At 38.5% G+C, this 20,567-nt stretch overlaps 1 protein-coding gene across 1 annotated transcript in view; it reads left to right on the top strand.

Moving 5' to 3' along the window:
• The window catches only part of nup160 (nucleoporin 160), a 105,565-nt gene that overhangs the window by 52,377 nt on the left and 32,621 nt on the right, over positions 1-20,567 (top strand). Inside the window, exons 16-19 of the mRNA XM_077211309.1 lie at positions 530-690; positions 13,889-14,025; positions 16,762-16,832; positions 16,916-17,075. Of these exons, the coding sequence (XP_077067424.1) occupies positions 530-690; positions 13,889-14,025; positions 16,762-16,832; positions 16,916-17,075 (529 nt within the window). The remainder of the gene's footprint in view (positions 1-529; positions 691-13,888; positions 14,026-16,761; positions 16,833-16,915; positions 17,076-20,567) is intronic.

Raw genomic sequence — 20,567 nt, 5'->3', positions numbered from 1 at the left:
CTTTAAAAATTTAAATTTTAGACTTTTTATTCAGGACTTGTGTTTTGTTTTGCTCTATCCTCTGCTCTTCCGCGTTCGTCATGCGTTAAGTTTTACTCTTTCGCCGTAAATCGCTTTGAACGGCCGTCTACCGGAAGCTAGTTTTTTTAGTTGATAAAGTTTTAAATATGGATATTTTTCTTACACTAACACATCGCTTCACTTCAGAAGGCCTTTATTTAACCCGCCTGAGCAGTTTTGAGCACTTTTATCATGGATAGATGCACTTTGATCGACTTCAAAACAGAAACAGCAATTCACTGACATTATAAAGCTTGGAGGAGCCAGAACATTTTTTATATAACTCCGATTGTATTTGTCTGAAAGAAGAATGTCATAGGATGAACCTAGGGTGAGTAAATGGGGTAATTTTCATTTTTGGGTGAACTAACCCTCAAAATGACTATGGGGTGATTTAAATGATGATTATATCTTTTAATGTTTGTCTTAACTATTCCTCTAACCAGCACTGATGTGATGTTTGTTGCAGGTCAGTCTCTGAGAGTGCGTATTAGTCTCTCTCAGCTGTACGGCAGCAGTGTGGCCGCTAGTCTGATCTGTCAAGCTGTGTGCCAGACTGCCATGACCCGAACTCTCCTCTGCAGAGATCTGCTCATCCTGCAGCAACTCTACCTGCGGATTGGAGACAATGTGAGTACACACTTAGCATGTGTCTCAGTCAAACCTGAATTTGTCATTTAAATGGATGGTTCACCCCCCAAAAATTCTGTTAATTAACCCTCTGGGGTCTAAGGTGTTTTCTGGGACCTGGAGGTGTTCTGACATGCTCTGACATTTGTCCTTTTTTCAGTTGCTTATAAACATATTAATGGCAAAGTTGTCATTACACTCTATTTAGCACAAACAGGGCTACCATAATATTTGAGCAACATGTATGTACATGTTTGTATTTTTGAGAGAATATTGTTTATGCATGGTTATTGAAAAAACTAAAACTTAAAGTTTCTAAAATAAGGCCACAAAACACCTACTAAATTTTGTGTCCACAAGACTTTTGACTAATGGATGTTCTCGCCTAGAATTTTTGCTAGGGGTGCTCCGATCGGGATTTTTGGGGCCGATCACCGATCACTGGAAGCTATATCACCCGATACCGATCGTCGATTACAGGGTCTATTTGAAGCCTTCTATTTATCATGTAGCATTATTTATTAAACTATATTTAACATCAATGTACAATAAGTATATTTGTAACGTATTGTGTATGATATATTAGCATAGACATGTGAATTTGCAGTTTGTTGCTTATACAGACATTTTATTTCAACATATTTCAGTCTATTTTTACTCATCTTAGTAGGCTATAGCAATATAGTTTGGATGTGTTCATGTAAAGATAACGTTTACTAATTTAGGTGCGAGAGTGAATGAACGGCACAGACACGCGCTGTATAACTGTAGTAAACAAAGCGCGCACGCGTCTGTGCCGTTCATTCATCATTTAGCCTACACACAGACACGCAATTCATATTTAAACAGTCTTTTTGCGGTTTACAGTCAGACACTATTCAATATCGCGATTAGAACAAAGCACTTAAGAATAAATGACTTACAACATCAGCTGGATCCGTTGCTCCTCGAAATTAAACTACCAGCACTTCTGGTCCATTTTCCAGGGTTATTAGATAGTATTATTGCTCACAGCGTGGGGATACGCTGTGTACACAGCTGTAGTGAGATACTGACTAAACATGATGTGTTTTATAATCCAGTTGGTGGGCGTTGGCATGTTTGAATGGCTTGCCTCAGATCATTTGCGTTTGAATACCGCGCGCTCTCCGTGGGCGTGGCACATTAACGCGTAATCAGGTATAATGAGCTGGAAAGAAAAAGACTGACATCTTTCTCTTTTCATACAGATTATATAAACTGAGAATATTTGTTTTTTTATATAAATTAATTCATTTAAAAGAAGAGAGTTCAAGCTTCATTATGGAAAAACACTCGTGCCTGTATGACAAGTATTCGCGGAATTACAGTTAATTTTCGGATGCGTTCCAGAATGGACTGAACTGACAGAGAGAAGGCAGAACGCGCATCATGTTTCTTTTTCCTTTATTTGGCGACAAGCACAACACTTTATTTTTATTGTGAGTATCCACAAAAAAAAAAGACACTTATCAGGATCTAATGATGTACAACACTTAATATGTAAGATCAAAATCAAGAGAGTATTTTGAGTTTCTTTTGCACTGATAAGAAAAAAAGCGAGACTATCGCGCGACCTCAGAGGGTTAAGCATCAATATTTTGATTAAAAAAAAATTTTTTGCAAGAACCCTTGCAAAATTATTTTAAACAGATTAAGAAAGCCACCTCTACTGGTCACATCAATGGTTAGATTGATTTGTTTAGATCCAGTGAAGTGTCCAACCACTGTTTCTAAGGATCGATATTGTCTCCCACCAATTTTTGTAACATTGAGGCAAGCATGGTTGTACCTAATACAAATAAATAGAACATCTCCAGTTAACTAGCAGAGCATTCATTTAGTTCGCTATTAAATAAGAAATCTAGTGCTAAAATGTGTTGTTGTTTTTTACTCGATCTGAGTGAGCGCTTGTTGCCGCTTCTTGTTGCGCTTGTTGTCGCAATCTTCACTCAGACGTGCGCTTCAATCTATCGCCGTTGTGTAGACTCTATTCATTCCGGTGAAATCACACACAAAATAAAATGCACATAAACATGTCCCTGCTTGATATACTGTAACCACTGATGAACATATTCAGTTTTGATGAGAGAGAAAAAAACTATCCGAGTGCGGATTAGAACCCGTAACCTCTGACACGCTTGGCAAAAGATCTACCACTAGACCATTTAAGAACTCAAACACAGTTTGCGGATCGATGGATTTATTTACGGGTGGAACAGAGAGGCTGCACAGTTTGACAAGCGGGTAGCGGCATGAAACACACATTGCAGATTGATTGCTAATGAATTTTTTTCTCGCGAGTTTTGCGTCATCTGATCGGCTTTTCTTGATCGGCCTTTATAGAGACCGCCGATCACACATCCCAAAGCAATTAGCGGCCGATTATGATCGGCGACCGATCAATAGGAGCACCCTTAATTTTTGCTTCAAAATGATCTGAAAATCATCCTGCCTAATCCTTCACATAAAACAATAGATTGATTTAAATTTTGTAAAACACTTTTTGTTTGGAAAGGCAATATGCGAATATGTGGATCAGGAATAATGCTCTGATTCACACCTGAGAAGACAAAAGACCTGCATAATGAGCCTTTCACACAGGTGTGTCACTGAGCCACAAGAAAGAATACAAGGACAAAAGAAAAAAAAAATATATATATATATATATATATATATATATATACTACAAAATTGTTTCACAGTTATAAACATCTCAAAAAAATAGTATTTTTCCACTTGTATTTTTGCTTGCAAATTGTATAATATCCAAGGTGAATATTTGTAGTAATTGTGTAGTTAATTCTCATACAGTATTTTCAGAGAGTTTTGGATATGTATCCTCTCCCCAAATTTGCCACTAATAAAACACAATAAAAATATTTTGAAGAGAAGGCTTATATTGACCTTTTAAGATTTTGTTTACATCTAGCTTGTAAATATATTCTTTGCTATTTTATTAAAAAGGTTACAATTACAGCAACAATTAAAATAACAATATTTCTTTGTAAAAACTAAAGTATACATTTTATCATATGTATTTCAAAGTTAAAGGTACAATATGCAGGATTTTTTCGCCACCAGGGGTCGCTAACCTCTTACAATAACAAAGGCGCATATTGATGATGTATATTCCACATTAAGTTGAATTATGGATCTTGTCATCAAGCTGATGGATCTTTTATAGATGAGTGAATACATTGATGTTTTTAACATGACTGTGGTATAAAGCAGGGCGCAATTGCTAGACGTATACCAGCTCCACACACAACGCGAGTCCCACGGATATAAAGGAATAAGGACATTTCATTCTACCGAACTATACACGCAAGTGCTGAATTAATACTCACACAGGTTAGTTTATTAGACGAATCAAACTTGAGGTAACGCAGCGCTGTTTCACTTGCTCTAACAGTTACACTATCACACTAAACTGCATTTGAGTGTGTTGAATGTTGCTAGTTAGGTTGTGTGTTGGCTGTATGAGACTAACTAAGCTAGATCAACATTAGAATAACATACAGATCATATTCTAACATTTCATCATGTTGAACTAAATAACATTGATAGTTTTATGTACATTTGCTCACCTGTCTAATAAAGTACATGCAACACTCGCATCTCTGTCAAGTCGAAGTTAGTCGCGGACGTGGAGCTCTCGGCATCTCGAAAGATGCTGATCTTCGTTTTAGTCCTTTTTTTGTCTCAAAGTCTGCTTGCCATGGTCCATAATGTTTGAACAAAACAACTCCAGCGTGAGCGTCCTGCTAGGCATAACAGGCATAACCCAGTTGTCCACGTCTGTCGCCATGGTTACTATGGCAGTGCGAGGTCAAACCTGGCGGAAACCGAGGGTAAAGCGGATATGACGTCATTGACTGGCGACGACTCACCCCTGCTCACACGTCCCGTTTCCTTGGTTAAAATCGCAATTTTCTCACGATTTACAAATAGTTGGAAATATTTGGGATATTGTAAGTAATCAACTAAACAAAATATATAACATTGGCCTAGTGGTTTTTGGATATTTTACTGCAAAATTCTTACATATTGTACCTTTAAGGATTCATTAGTTTGTATAAAGCCTACATTGGAACAAACACTATAACAACATCTTAGTTGATGACTTTATTTTTAACAAAACAAACATAGCCTAACATATTTAATATTTGAGCAGAAATTGGTGAACAAAAGCTTATTTGATGTGGCAGTAGTCTATTTTACAGTAAAAACTTTATAATCTATCCAAAACTAGTCAACAAAATGTTGTCTTTCATATTTCGTCTTTAACATAGGCATATTGTTTGTTGTTTTTATGATATATTAGGGCATATAAAAGACATTTTATTTCAACATATTTCAGTCAATCTTAACTCATCTCAGTATAGCAATATAGTTTGGTAAAAGCTGTTCAATTCATTCATTCACACACAGACGCGATTCATATTTAAACAGTCTTTTTGCGGTTTACATACACTAGGACAGTATTTCCCAAACCTATCCTGGAGTACCCCCAACACTGCATGTTTTCTTTGTCTCCCTAATCAAACACACCTGATTCAACTCATCAGCTCATTATCACATGGGTTAATGAGCTGATGGGTTGAATCATGTGTGTTTCATTAGGGAGACAAAGAAGACATGCAGTGTTGGTGGTACTTCAGGACAGGTTTGGGAACCACTGCACTAGGATATTGCGATTAGAACAATAATAAAAATAAAAAAACATCTCAGATGGATCCGTTGCTCCTCGAAATGAATTTAAACCAGCCATTATGAGGTAAATTTCCCAGGATTATTCCTCACAGTCTCACAAGACAACGTAAAGTACTGTAATCTGATCTAATTTGGTGTGCTGATCTCATCTGATGGGAGTTTACACGTTTGCATGTGTTGCCTCAGATCATTTGCGTTGGAATAGCGCTCGCTCTCCGTGGGCGTGTCAAATTAAAAGATAATGAGATTAAATGAGAACGACTGATATCTCTCTCTTTTCATATAGATTACATAAACAGAGAATATTTGTTTTTGTTATGAATTAGATCATTTAAAACTACAAACTTAAACGATTATAAAGATATATTGCTCTTGCCTGGTTGAATAGTAGTCGCTGAGTTTTGTTCAAGTTTAGAGACGTGCTCAAAAAAAAGCCCACTGTGACGGAGAGCCAGAAAGCACACCGTTTATTTTCTTTATTTTACAGAAGCACAATGTTTTATTTAGATTGTAATTGGACACATAAAAAAGTAGACATTTAACAGTTTATTTTTTCATATTTCTTACGTCTGTATGACCAAAAATTGTCTATTTTAGGTCTATTTTGCTGCTATGTGAAAAAAATCAAGCAAAAAGCGCCGGCGCGTTTGTCGACCCCAGAGGGTTAACAAAACAAAAAAAACAATCAATCCCCCAGAGAAAGCAAATACATTTTTAAAAGAGACTTAAGATTGTCAGAGAAGGTGCCACATCTCAAAGGGCTTGTTGTTCCATATCCCTGGCCCAACCACAGAAAATGCTCGATCCCCTCTACGTTTGAGTCGTGAGTGTGGGACTAGGTGGTTTTGGCCCCTTGATTTTAAGATTCTGGAAGGGGTATAGGAATGCAGCAATTCTGATAAGATGGATAGGAGCATGGTTATGCAGACATTTAAAATAATCTTAAAGTCAATTCTATACTAAATAGGGAGCCAGTGAAGATCTCTTAGGATTGGAGTAATGTGATTTTGAACCAGTTGAAGGCGAGCATTTGTGACTGGGAAATACAGCATTACAGTGAGTTGCAGTAGTCTAAACGGGAAGTAATTAAAGCATGAACCGCAATCTGTGTTTTGTAAGTGTTTAGTTTTAGACAAAAGACGGAGTTGATAAAAACTAGATCCAATTACCGATTGATATTTGTTTGTCAAGTTTTAAAGGCTCATCTGAAAGGACACCCAATTTCCGCCCATGCGTAGATCTAAAGACAGATAAGCTCCTCAAATTGATGCTGGTGGTCTTAAAATGATCTGTGGGGCCGAAAACTATCACCTTAGTTTAGCTTAATTTAAAGATAAAAAGTTTGAGCAAGCATAGTTTTAACCTTTTCTAAGCATAATAGAAGATAAGTTAATGCAGATGGATCATTTCTCTTGATAGGTAATGATTTCCATTACACAAGATTAGATGTTAAAACTTCATGCTGATTTGTACTCTGCTTTCGCCAAGATAAGCACCAACTAAGACATAGCTTTACAGTAACCTATGCTTCTCCATCCATTTACGCTTCTTTCCATATGATGATGTAAATCTCCTTCTGTCTAGTGTTAACATGCGTCAGCACACAACGGCTGCAACCACAGTGCGGTCCCCCCATGACAACCGTCTGGATTGAGCTGAGTAGGGTCTTCAAGTGGGCACCTTCCGTCCTCAGTGTTTCGTCGACTAGCCCACGACACCTCAAGAGGGCTCGACAGTGACTCTGGCATCCCAGAGTCACCCCCCTCCGTCCCCCACTCAACTCAGCCCAGCTTACTGACCTCTACATCCCTCCTGCTGCTGAGACCTAACCACAATCTCTCCGCAACCCAGCCATACGCGCCAACCCGTTTGACTAAGGCTGTCAAGCCCCACTGGTGCGTTAATACGCAGTTTCAGTGGCAACGGTTCCGTATGGCATACCACCTACCGCAAAACACAATATCTGCCCAACCACCCGTCATTCACGCATATACACAGGAACGTAATGACTGTAAATACTATACAACCTATACAAATAAACCAACAGACTCAAGTTTTCAAGAATTCTACGAAAAATTATACGTAACATGGCGGCCTGTACACAGCCAGCTAGAATCTTTCCGTCTCAACCACAGCCAGTTGCTGCTCCTTTCTGCTGTTTCAGATAAGTTCTTTACTGTGCGACGCAACTCTTGGCCACTGAATCCGACGTCTCTGAGGAACCGGGTTGTAGAGTGTGCCACAAAACCTCGACAACCCACTTCCACTGGATAAACCTGGACTCTCCATCCTCGCTGTTCTGCTTCAGTGGCCAGATCCTGATCCTACTCCTGATCCTACTCTCTTCCATTGACCAAAGGTCTTGCCAGCCCATTTTGCGTTGTTCCACACTCTCCCATCTCATCCACTCTCCCTGCTTGGCCTGGGAAATGGCCTTTATACATCTCAGCCTCTCCTCCTGCTTTCGCACCTCGTTGACTACCAGCTTCCTCCTTTGAGCTGGGCCTGCCTTGTGCCATTTAGGAGCAGCTAAACTGAGCCCAAAACCCCCTCTTCCATGCTGTACCTGTCCCACGATATCCCCAATTTGAAGGTCAGCCTTTGCCTCTACTACAGATTTCTTTGCTGACCACTTTCTACCAGGTTTTACCACAGGGGCTGCCTCCCTTACACATTTGTCGCGTGACTCTGCTAAAGTAATTTCCAGTCTGACCTTGGCACACTTAAACTCCTCGTTTAAAGCAGAGACTGGCAGCTGCAATACTCCTTTACTATAAAGCCCCAACTGTGCTGAGGCAGCGTGGAACTCCCAACCATTTCCTGATGTATCAACTTATTAACGCTTCCAGCTTATTCACTGTTGTCAAAGAAACCTCGTACACAGTCAGTGGCCACAGCAACCTTGGCAATAGACCAAACTGAAAGCACCAGAGTTTTAGTTTGCCTGGTAGAGCACAGCTGTTTATGCTCTTCAACCCTTCCACTGCTTGTCGTCTAACTTCTCCCACTCGAACTGTGTCCTTTAGATCCCCATCGTACCATCTCCCAAGACTCTTTACTGGCTTCTCAGAAACTGTTGGTATTGCCTCACCATTAATGAAGAATGTTTTATCTACTACCTTTCCTTTAACTATCGAGATGCTGCTTGATTTAGAGGGCTTAAATTGCAGCCCTCTAAATCAAGTCCCAATTGCTCTTCCATATATATATAGGTATACAGGTCCTTCTCATAAAATTAGCATATTGTGATAAAGTTCATTATTTTCCATAATGTAATGATAAAAATTAGACTTTCATATATTTTAGATTCATTGCACACCAACTGAAATATTTCAGGTCTTTTATTGTTTTAATACTAATGATTTTGGCATACAGCTCATGAAAACCCAAAATTCCTGTCTCAAGATATTTGCATATCATGAAAAGGGTCTCTAAACTAATGATTAAATCTAATGATTAGGTTAATAGCTCGTTTAGAGACACTTTTCATCATATGCTAATTTTGTGAGATGGGTTTCATTGAGCTATATGCCAAAATCATCAGTATTAAAACAATAAAAGACCTGAAATATTTCAGGTGAAGTGCAATGAATCTAAAAAAAAAGTTTAATTTTTATCATTACATTATGGAAAATAATGAACTTTATCACAATATGCTAATTTTATGAGAAGGACCTGTATATATTTGGTTGTTGTCAGCATAAAAACCTAAAAATTAGTGTGGAGTGGTCAACAGTATCAAATGCTGCAGTTAAATCTAAAAGAACAAGGTTCTTTACACAATTTACTCAAAGTTTAAACACAATTTTTTCCAAAACCTTAGAGATAAATGGTAAAACAGAGATTGGGCGAAAATTGTTAAACACAGAAGGATCCAGCGTAGGGCTGCCCCCGACTAAAGATATTTCTAGTCGACTAACACGCATTTTAATCGCATTTTAGCGATTAGTCGAATAATCGTTCATTTATGATATTAATATAAAAACTTGCGTATGTACAAAGGAAAGGTACAGCCCAAGTTGAAGTTTAACACTTCCATATGACAGAAAATGCTAATGCATGATATTAGCACGTTCAAAATGAAAATTACAGCGCTTACGACACATTATAGGCTAATTATAACATAAAAACAGCAATCCAACTGCCTCTGCATTTTAATAATTTATTATCAAAAATACAAACTGTAACAGTTACATGTAAAAAAAACAGTTTTGAATAAAATAAAATAAAATTCGTTCTTTAAAATAAATTAAATAAACTTATTAGTAACTTAGGCCTAGTACAAAACAAGGCATAAATAAATACTGTAGTAAAAACACTGTTTGGTATAAAAATACAGTGGAAAATTAAATTAATATAATTTTTATATTGTTCAAAAGGAAAATTAACAAAAATGAACAATTTAATAAATGCACATGGCACATCGCACAACGCCAAAACTTAGAATAAAAAAGAAGGCGGCAAACAAATCAACAGCCTAAGTATTTGATTAATTTGTTTAGAACAACTAGGCTATATTTAAGACAAAATGTGGAAAAAATAGGCTAATTTAAAGAACACTTATACAAATCAAAAATATCAGAGCAAAGCCGCAAACTGCCATTAAGACGACGGATGAGTCTTGACCTGAAACAACAAATTGCAAACATCAGACTAATTTTTCTTACAGAATAAAAAACAACTTCTGCATTTTATAAAAACGAATAAATAAAAATAATATTTTTTTATTTGTATAGCCTACCCGTTATAAAAATACCCGTTTTTTTTTTTTAATATAGCCTAACGGATAGCAAACAGAAACACTACAAAAAGGGAATTAAGCATTCTTACCTAAGCTTTCAATTCGATTTTATTTTTTTCATATTATGTGAGAGGAACACCAGCTTGTCCACATTGTTGGGAAGAAGGGAGCTTCTCGAACTTGTTCACAATGAAACCGGCCTTTGAAAAGATGCGCTCTGATGGAGTGGATGTGGAAGGGATACAGTGGAGGCGTTTAGCTGCTTTAGCGAGCTTTGGATATCGATGTTCATTTTTTGCTACCATGCCAATGGTCCCGAATCAACCTTTGTTTTATCTGCCAAGTACATTTTTAGTTCATCCTTCTCTTCTGCATGCTCCTCCTCATCAATGGCCATCAGCATGGATATCTCGGCCTGCTTTTCCTTTTTCGGTTCGGGCTCACCCTCCTCTGCAGGGCTAATGCTGTCATGATCACTTTCTGGCGCAGCTTCTGTAGATAAACTTTCTGTCAGATCCGACACTGTGGAGTACGCATCTTCTCGATCGTGTTGGTCAAAGAATGACAAGCTCTTAAAACGTGGGTCTAAGACAGCAGCTTGTATATAAATGCTCGCAATATTTTCCGTCAGTTGCCATCTCGTGTCAATTTCTTTTGCTAGTTCTGTCTTTAGTGCTTTTGTGGTGGGACTGCCTTCGTTGAGCAGCACCAAATGGCGTCTCTTCATGTTTATTAACATGGGCGGTGTGGCAGATAGGGATGCGTTAAAATCCTGAGAAAGCAGCTCAGTGAGAGTGATCATAGGCTTTAGCACTGCAACCGTGTCCTCCGCTGTCAGCCAATGTGCTGTTGTGAGATCTAGACCTCGTTCAGACCGTTTGGTAATTTCAGGGTCTGACAGCACAGCTGTAACCGGCCATCTCTGTTCCAAGAGTCTCTCCAGCATGAAGTACGTGGAGTTCCATCTTGTGGAGACATCTTGGATAAGTTTGTGTTCTGCAACATTCTGCTGCTTCTGTTTATAAGTCAGAGCTGTGTTTAGCCTTGGTACTTTTCTTGAAATGCCCCACAAGGCGTCTAGCAGCAGCGATGCATCGACATATGGAGTCAGTTTTAAGAGCCGCGTTTATGCATAACTGTAACGTGTGCCCCGCACAACGGACGCCTTTCGCATTACCCCAGGATGGATCATTAGAAATCAGTTCTGTGCACAACACCGTATTAGCGGCATTGTCATGTACGACTGCTAACCTCTTTTCTCCAGGTATTTTAAATTCTTCCATCACTTCACCGAGTCGCTCTTTTATGTTGGTAGCTGTGTGGCTCTCCTCTAGCACTTTTGTTTCCAACACAAAAGAATGTAGTTGCCAATCTTCAGACATGAAGTGTGCAGTAACGGTCATGTAACCCTTAATCTTGATAGAGGTCCATGTGTCTGTTGTAAAGCTGACTGCTGTACAACTTTGTATTTTCTTAACAAGAATTTCTTTAGTCGTGTTGAATTTGCTTGTTAAGCCATGCATTATTGTGTCGCGTTTGGGAATGGTGTAGCCTGGTTAGAGGAATTCAAACATTTCTTTGAACCCGTCACCACGGACAACGTTGATTGGTCTCATATCAAACGCAATGAAATCGACAATTTTCTCTGTGATTTCTCGCTTTCTTTTCTCACTTAGAAACTAATCTCTTAAAACTAATCTCTGCTGCATCATTGTAGACTGCGAAGTCGAAGCACATGACGCCACATCATCGCTGCTAATATTGTGGATGAGCCTAGAGACAAATGCATGTCAAAAACCATGAATATGATTTTAACTAAACAGCGCAAATGTGTTTATATCCTTATTGTTAAAATGAGGGGCCATGTGGTGGTTAACTTTACTACTTACATGTTTTAAATAAGACATATTCGATGTTGACGAGTGATAGGCAAATGTTTGCCTGCAGAGTTTGCAAACAGCCTTTTTAGGGTCGTCCTTCGACTTTTCAAAATGATCCCACACTTTGGACTTTTTTCCTGACACAATTATTAGCATCAGCCAGACACCTCTCCCACAAGTGCGCTTTGGTATACCGCGAGGCACGAGATCTCGTTGATCTCTCGTTGCTTTGATTTCATGTCATACACTGACTGCGCAGCCCCTGATTGCGTAATTTTTTCACGTGGTTGTTTTTTTGCGACTAACCGACTAATGAAAATGTATTCGACCAAGCCCTCCTCATATCGACTAACATTTAGTCGACTATTTGGGGGCAGCCGTAATCCAGAGAAGGCTTCTTGAGCAAGGGAGTAACAGTAGCCATTTTGAGATTATCAGGAACAGAGCCGGTAGAAAGACACTTACCGTATTTATTAAGTTGTTGTAATTGTAACCAATTGACGCCTCTCACGGTTCAAACCAACAGGACTGGGCAATCGCGTTCATCATTACGTTGTGCCAAGTTCAAGTGTTACTCTTTTGGCGTAAATCATCTTGGCGTACGGCCGTCTGCCGGAAGCTAGTTTTTTTAGTCGATACAGTTTTAAATATGGATATTTTTCTTACACAAATGCATCGCTTCACTTTAGAAGGCCTTTATTAACCCCCGCAAAGCCGCGTGGAGCATTTTTATCATGGATAGATGCACTTTGATAGACCTCCAAAGTCATACAGCCATTCACTCCCATTATAAAGCTTGGAAGAGCCAGGACATTTTTTTATATAATATAATTTATTGTACTCGTCTGAAAGAAGAATGTCATATACACTGAGGATGGCTTCAGGGTGAGCAAATCATGGGCTAATTTAAATTTTTGGGTGAGCTAACCCTTTAATCTTTAATATTTGGTCACTTCTGTACGTTTGAAATGCTACAGCCAATGTTATTTCTTGACACAAGAATATGTGGACTTCAAAATATGCAAACTCCGAACGAGGTTTTAAACTTTTATTTTGAAATTGCGATGAACAACAAATCACTCCGAAACCAGCATATATTTATTTAATTGAATTGCAGCCTTTGCGATAACACTGTTGTTAGAAAATGGTCGAATAATGCAAACCATTGATTCTCATCTGTGGAATGCGCCACTTCTGGTATTTTGCCGTCAAACAGAATGGGTAAATTGCAATAAAAGATTTTTTATTTTTTTATCGAGCACACAAATTAAATTGAGGAATCCTGACAGCCCTATCTTGTAACGAATGTCTCTTCAGTTCTACTTTCTGAGTATGAGACCAAACACCATAATGCAAGCAATGTAAAAGGTATTGCCACAAACTCAACTCCTACATGCTGATATTGTGACACAGCTTTCACCTCGACAAGAAATATCGTCATGTTTTAACAATGCGAGATCTTGTCACGAGATCTCGTCACACCCCTAATTATAACCTGTAATTCACATCCTCAGCTGACGGTCCTGAGCGTATTCGTGGCAGACTTGAGCACAAGCTTCCTGTCACATTATGGTGTAAATAATATACAGTATTGTAATGTTATTTTTTCAGGAGAGTAAAATTGATTAAAATGAATGACATGATGAAATATTGACTAAATGTAGAGGATTTTTGGACTCAAACAGGATTGAGAATGTAACAGTGCTGTTTACATGTATTTCTTCCCTTGTTGATTGATAACTTAAAAATCTGGTGTTCACTGATCTTTTCCCCTAACAGAAAAAAATTCTGTTTCTAATTGAGTTTCAGTTTTAAAGTACTCTTTGCCTGTTTGTGTGTGCAGGTGTTTCTTGCGGGCGGTAATCAGTTACTGCAGCTGCAGCAAGACTTGATTCCTCGATGCTCGAATCTGCTTTGCACGTATCATCTGCTCAAACAGATGAGCCTGACGCTTTCCTCATCCGTCCCACTGGACTTACTGTGAGTCCACACGCCACATAGCCCATTCCAGAAAAATAAGATCCATCTTTTTTTATTTAAACTATGATTCATATTGCAAATCTGTAAATATGGCTGCCTAATTACACACGATAACCTAATTGCTGAAGCGGGTATAATTTGTTTCAGTGAAAACGAAGACTTAAATACTACCCTCCACTCAGACACTGTTTTGTTTTGGGGTTTTTGCTGTAAAACTGTAGCCTAGAAATCTAGACGCACCCTAGCGACAGTAAATTTTATTTTGCAGCCAGTGTCATCTAGCAACTCTTCATTGGCTTGCGAGCTGGATAAACCAAACTCTAGTCAGGCCAATCACATCGTGTATAGAGTCAGTGGGCGGGCTTAACATATTGACTGCAGAGTTGCGACGGTTCCGCGTGAATTCCCTGCTACTTGTAGGGCTGTCGCGGTGAAGGAATTTCCCTTGCGGTAATTTTGAGTTGCTCAATAGCGCGATATGCGGTTTTACCACCATTTATTTATTTATATTTATTTGTTGCTATATAAATACGTGTTATGATGTGGTCAGCATACACAAAAACAATGTAACCAATGTAACCGAAACTAAACAGCGTCTCTGCGCATTGAAAGACTGTCACTCAGCGCGCAGTTGTTACGCCAACGGACTGTCTTTGAGTGAGTCATTAAACCGTTCATTCAATGAAAACGTTCAAAAAAGCTGATTCCTTAAATGATGTTTGTTTAACTTTGAGCTTCACTTTTCAAGGCTCAGCTGGCCAGCAATGCTTCACTTTTGGGCAAAACTGAAGCAATGCTTCATTTAATAGAGACCAATGGCATTGATTCAATGCGTGACTCGCTGCTTTCCCCCCACGGCTTCCTCGCGCTGTGTAATGCTGACCAGCGCTGACGCCATTCATGATAAATACCCTTAAACGTTAAAAGGATAATAGCCTACGACAAATATTTCGCGTTCCTTGGAAACGGCAACCTTTTCACGAATATACATGACTTGACTTCAAAGACAGACGCAGGTAATCGCACGCGCTCAGTCGATCACATTCACTGTCTGTTTAGGCTTAAGTCCAAATCCACGAATCCTCTGTACAAATCACCATGATAAACAGTCTTGTTATCATTATTAACTTATTTAACATTCAATACACATGGTACGAACCACGAAGGGTGGCCTTATGAAAAAAGAAAACGCAGTTCGTGGTTGCTGCGGTTACTTGCATTCCTCTGCGGTTGGCCTGTCAGTAGCGCGGTACTGCAATATTGCGGTTATCGCGACAGCCCTAGCTACTTGAAAACAAAGATGGCCGCTGCTGCTGGCGAACAGCGGTCTTTCGAATCGGCTTTGGCCGCGACTCTGGAAGACTTGGAGTTAAGCTTTTCTTTGAGAAAAGAACAAAGAACGGCACTGAAGTCCGTCGCTCTGACTACGTCACCTTCATTGCTCTGGTTGGTTGTAGCGCTATCCTATTGCGTGCAGAGGGACTTTGAAAGACAACTGTTTATCCCGCCCCTCGGATTGAGCCCTGCCAATGGTGTGTTTCATGCTAGTAAAACTGCTTAAGACAGATGTTAGCTGTTGTAAATAAGGATCGATTGGATCAGCATTGATTCCTGCGATTGCAAGATTGCAAAAGGCTGGAGTGTAAAAACTGGTTTGGTCTATACAGTTTGAAATAAATATATATAAACATTAGAGATGCTCCAATCCACTTTTTTTGCCTCCAATACCTAGGATTCAGTATTGGTCGATACAGAGTACCGATTCAATACTAAAATAATAATTTTTAAACAGTGCTGAATTAACTAATAAACTCTAGGCATCGCTTTGTGAAAGAGACTGGGATCATTCTTTTGTTCAAGGCATAAGGCTTGACTTAAACATTACTTTCCTCACTTTGTAAAACATAAATAACAAAGACACCAATGTAGTGAATTATTTATTAAATAATTGTGTACCAGTACAACAACTGTAAATAAACCAAGTGTTTCACTAGCTTGGCAGACATTCAAAATAAACAGGTGTCACGCTCCTTCATTCTTGAAAAACAAGGAAATATATACTATATAATTAAAAGACATTTATTTTAAATTTATAGTAAAGCTTTTTAATGAGCGACATATGATTGATAGGACAGAAGAAAAGCTATTAATAATCTTTCATTGCGTGAAAGTATTATAATATGAAAGGCTCAATAAAGAGCAGCACAAAGCGTTTATGCTCATCCCGTGCGCAGAATGATGCGCTTGAAGCAACATGGAGTCACAGCACTTCACATTGAAATGTTCAAAGCACAAAGGGGAGAGGTGATGCGTAGTGTATTATATTTATGCAATAGTTTATTGAACCTTTCTTTTAACAGTTTTAAATTTCAGTTACTGTGCACGTGAAGAATAATTCAAAGTGCTCTCTACTCCAGTGCTGTGATCTAACAAACACCCGGGAGAAAATTACATGATCAAGATACAGCAATAAACTACAGCAAAATAGTAATTTTATGCAAAACCATAGATCTTAATCTACAGATGGATAGATATATCTATGCTTTCACACAGTTTTGTTTTCCTGATGAATGATAGGTTCAGTGAATCAAGGAATTCAATAATGTCTTGACCTTCTGCCTCTGTACGTTATAATACTATTTTATAGTAACTACATATGCTGGTCATTTCTTTTAGTTTGTCTTTGATTGTTATAAAATGAGTTCATTAGTTCATGCATTATCTGTTTTTCTTTAGAAATGCTGATCTTCAGCATCTGTCTGTTCTGGAGCTGTCTGACTCAACGACTCCTACTTCTAACAGATCAGGTAAAATGAATCACCACAATACAGAAACACAGGTTATGGCTGATGAAGAGAAGGCTGATTAACGCTGTTTTTTCTCTCTTTAGTGTTGAATCCTCAAACTGTTGTGGAGTTGTTCTACCAGAATGTGGCCCGAAAAGCCATCATGTCTCAGATATTCTCCCAGCAGGATGTGGAGGGCAACCAGAACATGTTGCACTGGCCACAGATGATCTCCAGTGTCCTGACACTACTCTGTCAGTTTCTGTATCCTCTTGATGTGTAGTATGCTGGACGCTAGTGTTGAGACCAACATTTCAATAGTCTGTACTTTGGGTGGGTGAAATGACCAAAATCTTACTATTATCATGATGAGAGTAATTTTGTTTCACAATAATGATATATATCGTTATTTCTTTTTTTATTATAATTATTGATACCTTAGAGCTGCACGATTATGACAAAAATCATAATTGCCGATTATTCCCTTGAAATTGTAATTGCGATTATTAATTACGATTATCACAATTTACATTGAATATATATAGGCATATTATAATACGTTTACAAAAAAATTGTTAACACACACAAGTACTGTCCCACTTTACTTAACATAAACATCAATTGTAAGAATGACTCATAGTAAAGACTAGAAAAACACTAGGACTATGCTAAAGCAATTAAATAGCAGTCCCAAACTAGTTTTTGTTAATACAATGTTGATATGAGCCACCACAGTCATTTAAAAATATAAAAAATAACACAAAGTGAAAATTAAGTGGCATTTTTGGGGTTATGGAAACGACAGTTACCATGGTAAATACACAATACTAACAAGAACTGTTAATGAAACAGCTCCTGGTGAATAGACTGAAAATCATACCTGCATGCAAATCCTTCTCAGCTAACACGTGATTTATTGGTATTTTACTTTTATTTCGTGACTTACTAATTTACATTGTAACGACGTTGCATTCTCGTAGTTCCTTTTGCACATTATACAGTGAAGCTATAGGCTACACAGCGCGCACCGCCGTATTTGCGCGTGCAATTGAAGAGTGCGCGCTACGAGCACAGTATAACGGCTGACAGGACAGTAGAGTCCGTTTTTCTGAGGTGAAAGACTTTTTATTTCAGCGTACACTTACGTCACTGCCTGGTATGTCATATTGTGCTGGGTTTTCTGAAGTAGTCGTGATTCGCCTCTCATAACATAATTATGCTCTAAACACACACGCAGAGTGGATTTTCTTTTGTAATCGAGGCTTTGAACGATTACGTAACCGTGGCATCCGTAATCGTAATCGCAATTAGAAATTCGATTAATTGTGCAGCCCTATGATACTTTTACAATTTCATACTAATCACCATTTACAATAGAAGCTACAATCGAACAAAGACACATGAAATAGCCCTACCTGAAAAACTTCAAGCTCTAAAAATAAGAAATTTACATAAATTGAATAATCAAATTTGTACAATTTAAAACACTGCATTGTCTTTACTGTTAAATTAAATATAAATTTATTCTTATTAAAATTACAAAAGTGATTCAGTCAAGAGCAGTAAGAGATTTTCTCTTTTTTTGTAATTGTTTGATAAACTTTAATAATGACAGCAGGTAAATTTGGATGCTGTCACTTTAAGACCAGCCTGCACAGATCCATTGTATCTGTGTGTTTTCTTTCTCAACTGAAGGCATAAATGACTGTTTACTTGCAAATACATGCTCACTTTGACACAAGTATGTATATTTAACTGTTCAAGGCCAATTAGGCGGCAAAAAGCACTCCATTCAGTTCACACATGCTCTGAGCAGCGGTATGTGTTGTTTTCTTCATCGAACGTCTCTCAGACAGCACTGAGAAACAGTCTCTCAGAGAACGTGGACATGTCAAGTCACATTTATTTATATAGCGCTTTTTACAATACAAATTGTTTCAAAGCAGCTTTACAGAGATAACAGGAAAATAATACAAAGTTTGTTTCCAGAAGAAAATTGTGTCACAGTGTTATTAATTTAGTTACGTGTGTGTGTGTGTGTGTGTGTGTGTGTGTGTGTGTGTGTGTGTGTGTGTGTGTGTGTGTGTGTGTGTGTGTGTGTGTGTGTACGTACATATACATATACACACTCACCTAAAGGATTATTAGGAACACCTGTTCAATTTTTCAGTAATGCAATTATCTAATCAACCAATCACATGGCAGTTGCTTCAATGCATTTAGGGGTGTGGTCCTGGTCAAGACAATCTCCTGAACTCCAAACTGAATGTCAGAATAGGAAAGAAAGGTGAATCAAGCAATTTTGAGCGTGGCATGGTTGTTGGTGCCAGACGGGCCAGTCTGAGTATTTCACAATCTGCTCAGTTACTGGGATTTTCACGCACAACCATTTCTAGGGTTTACAAAGAATGGTGTGAAAAGGGAAAAAAACATCCAGTATGCGGCAGTCCTGTGGGCGAAAATGCCTTGTTGATGCTAGAGGTCAGAGGAGAATGGGCCGTCTGATTCAAGCTGATAGAAGAGCAACTTTGACTGAAATAACTACTCGTTACAACTGAGGTATGCAGCAAAGCATTTGTGAAGCCACAACACGCACAACCTTGAGGCGGATGGACTACAACAGCAGAAGCCCCTACCGGGTACCACTCATCTCCACTACAAATAGGAAAAAGAGGCTACAATTTGCAAGAGCTCACCAAAATTGGACAGTTGAAGACTGGAAAAATGTTGCCTGGTCTGATGAGTCTCGATTTCTGTTGAGACATTCAGATGGTAGAGTCAGAATTTGGCGTAAACAGAATGAGAACATGGATCCATCATGCCTTGTTACCACTGTGCAGGCTGGTGGTACTGGTGTTATGTCGTGGGGGATGTTTTCTTGGCACACTTTAGGCCCCTTAGTGCCAATTGGGCATCGTTTAAATGCCACGGCCTACATGAGCATTGTTTTTGACCATGTCCATCCCTTTATGGCCACCATGTACCCATCCTCTGATGGCTACTTCCTGCAGGATAATTAACCATGTCACAAAGCTCGAATCATTTCAAATTGGTTTCTTGAACATGACAATGAGTTCACTGTACTAAAATGGCCCCCACAGTCACCAGATCTAACCCAATAGAGCATCTTTGGGATGTGGTGGAACGGGAGCTTTGTGCCCTGGATGTGCATCCCACAAATCTCCATCAACTGCAAGATGCTATCTTATCAATATGGGCCAACATTTCTAAAGAATGCTTTCAGCACCTTGTTGAATCAATGCCACGTAGAATTAAGGCAGTTCTGAAGGCGAAAGAGGGTCAAACACAGTATTAGTATGGTGCTCCTAATAATCCTTTAGGTGATTGTATGTATATATATATGGGAAAAAAGGTGAAAAGGGCAACAGTGGCAAGGAACCTTCACTGAATATACTGAAATGAGTTCTTTTGCTGTTAATTGCAGTTCAACAGTTTAAAATCGCCTGTTTTTAAACCTCAAGGCTTAAACGCATGCAAACAATAAGCTTTCTTGATCATATAGCTCAGCAACAGTGAGAGTAACGGCGATTGAGGCGATAGTCCAAAATATCTACAAGATACAAAACTTTTCATCTACTACCCAAGTGTAACACTTTATAATAACGGCACGCTATTAATCATTAGCTAAGCATTAATAATCAGTTAATTAATAATTTATAAAGCATTAATAGACATTAAGCAGTTTATAAATCCAGTTACAAATGCGTTATTCTTGATTTATAAGCATATCTATAA

The sequence above is a fragment of the Siphateles boraxobius genome, unplaced genomic scaffold, assembly GCF_051911475.1.
Source record: "Siphateles boraxobius isolate OS27281-9 unplaced genomic scaffold, OSU_SipBor_1 65, whole genome shotgun sequence".
NCBI lineage: Eukaryota > Metazoa > Chordata > Actinopteri > Cypriniformes > Leuciscidae > Siphateles > Siphateles boraxobius.
This window is presented reverse-complemented; position numbering and strand designations above follow the sequence as displayed.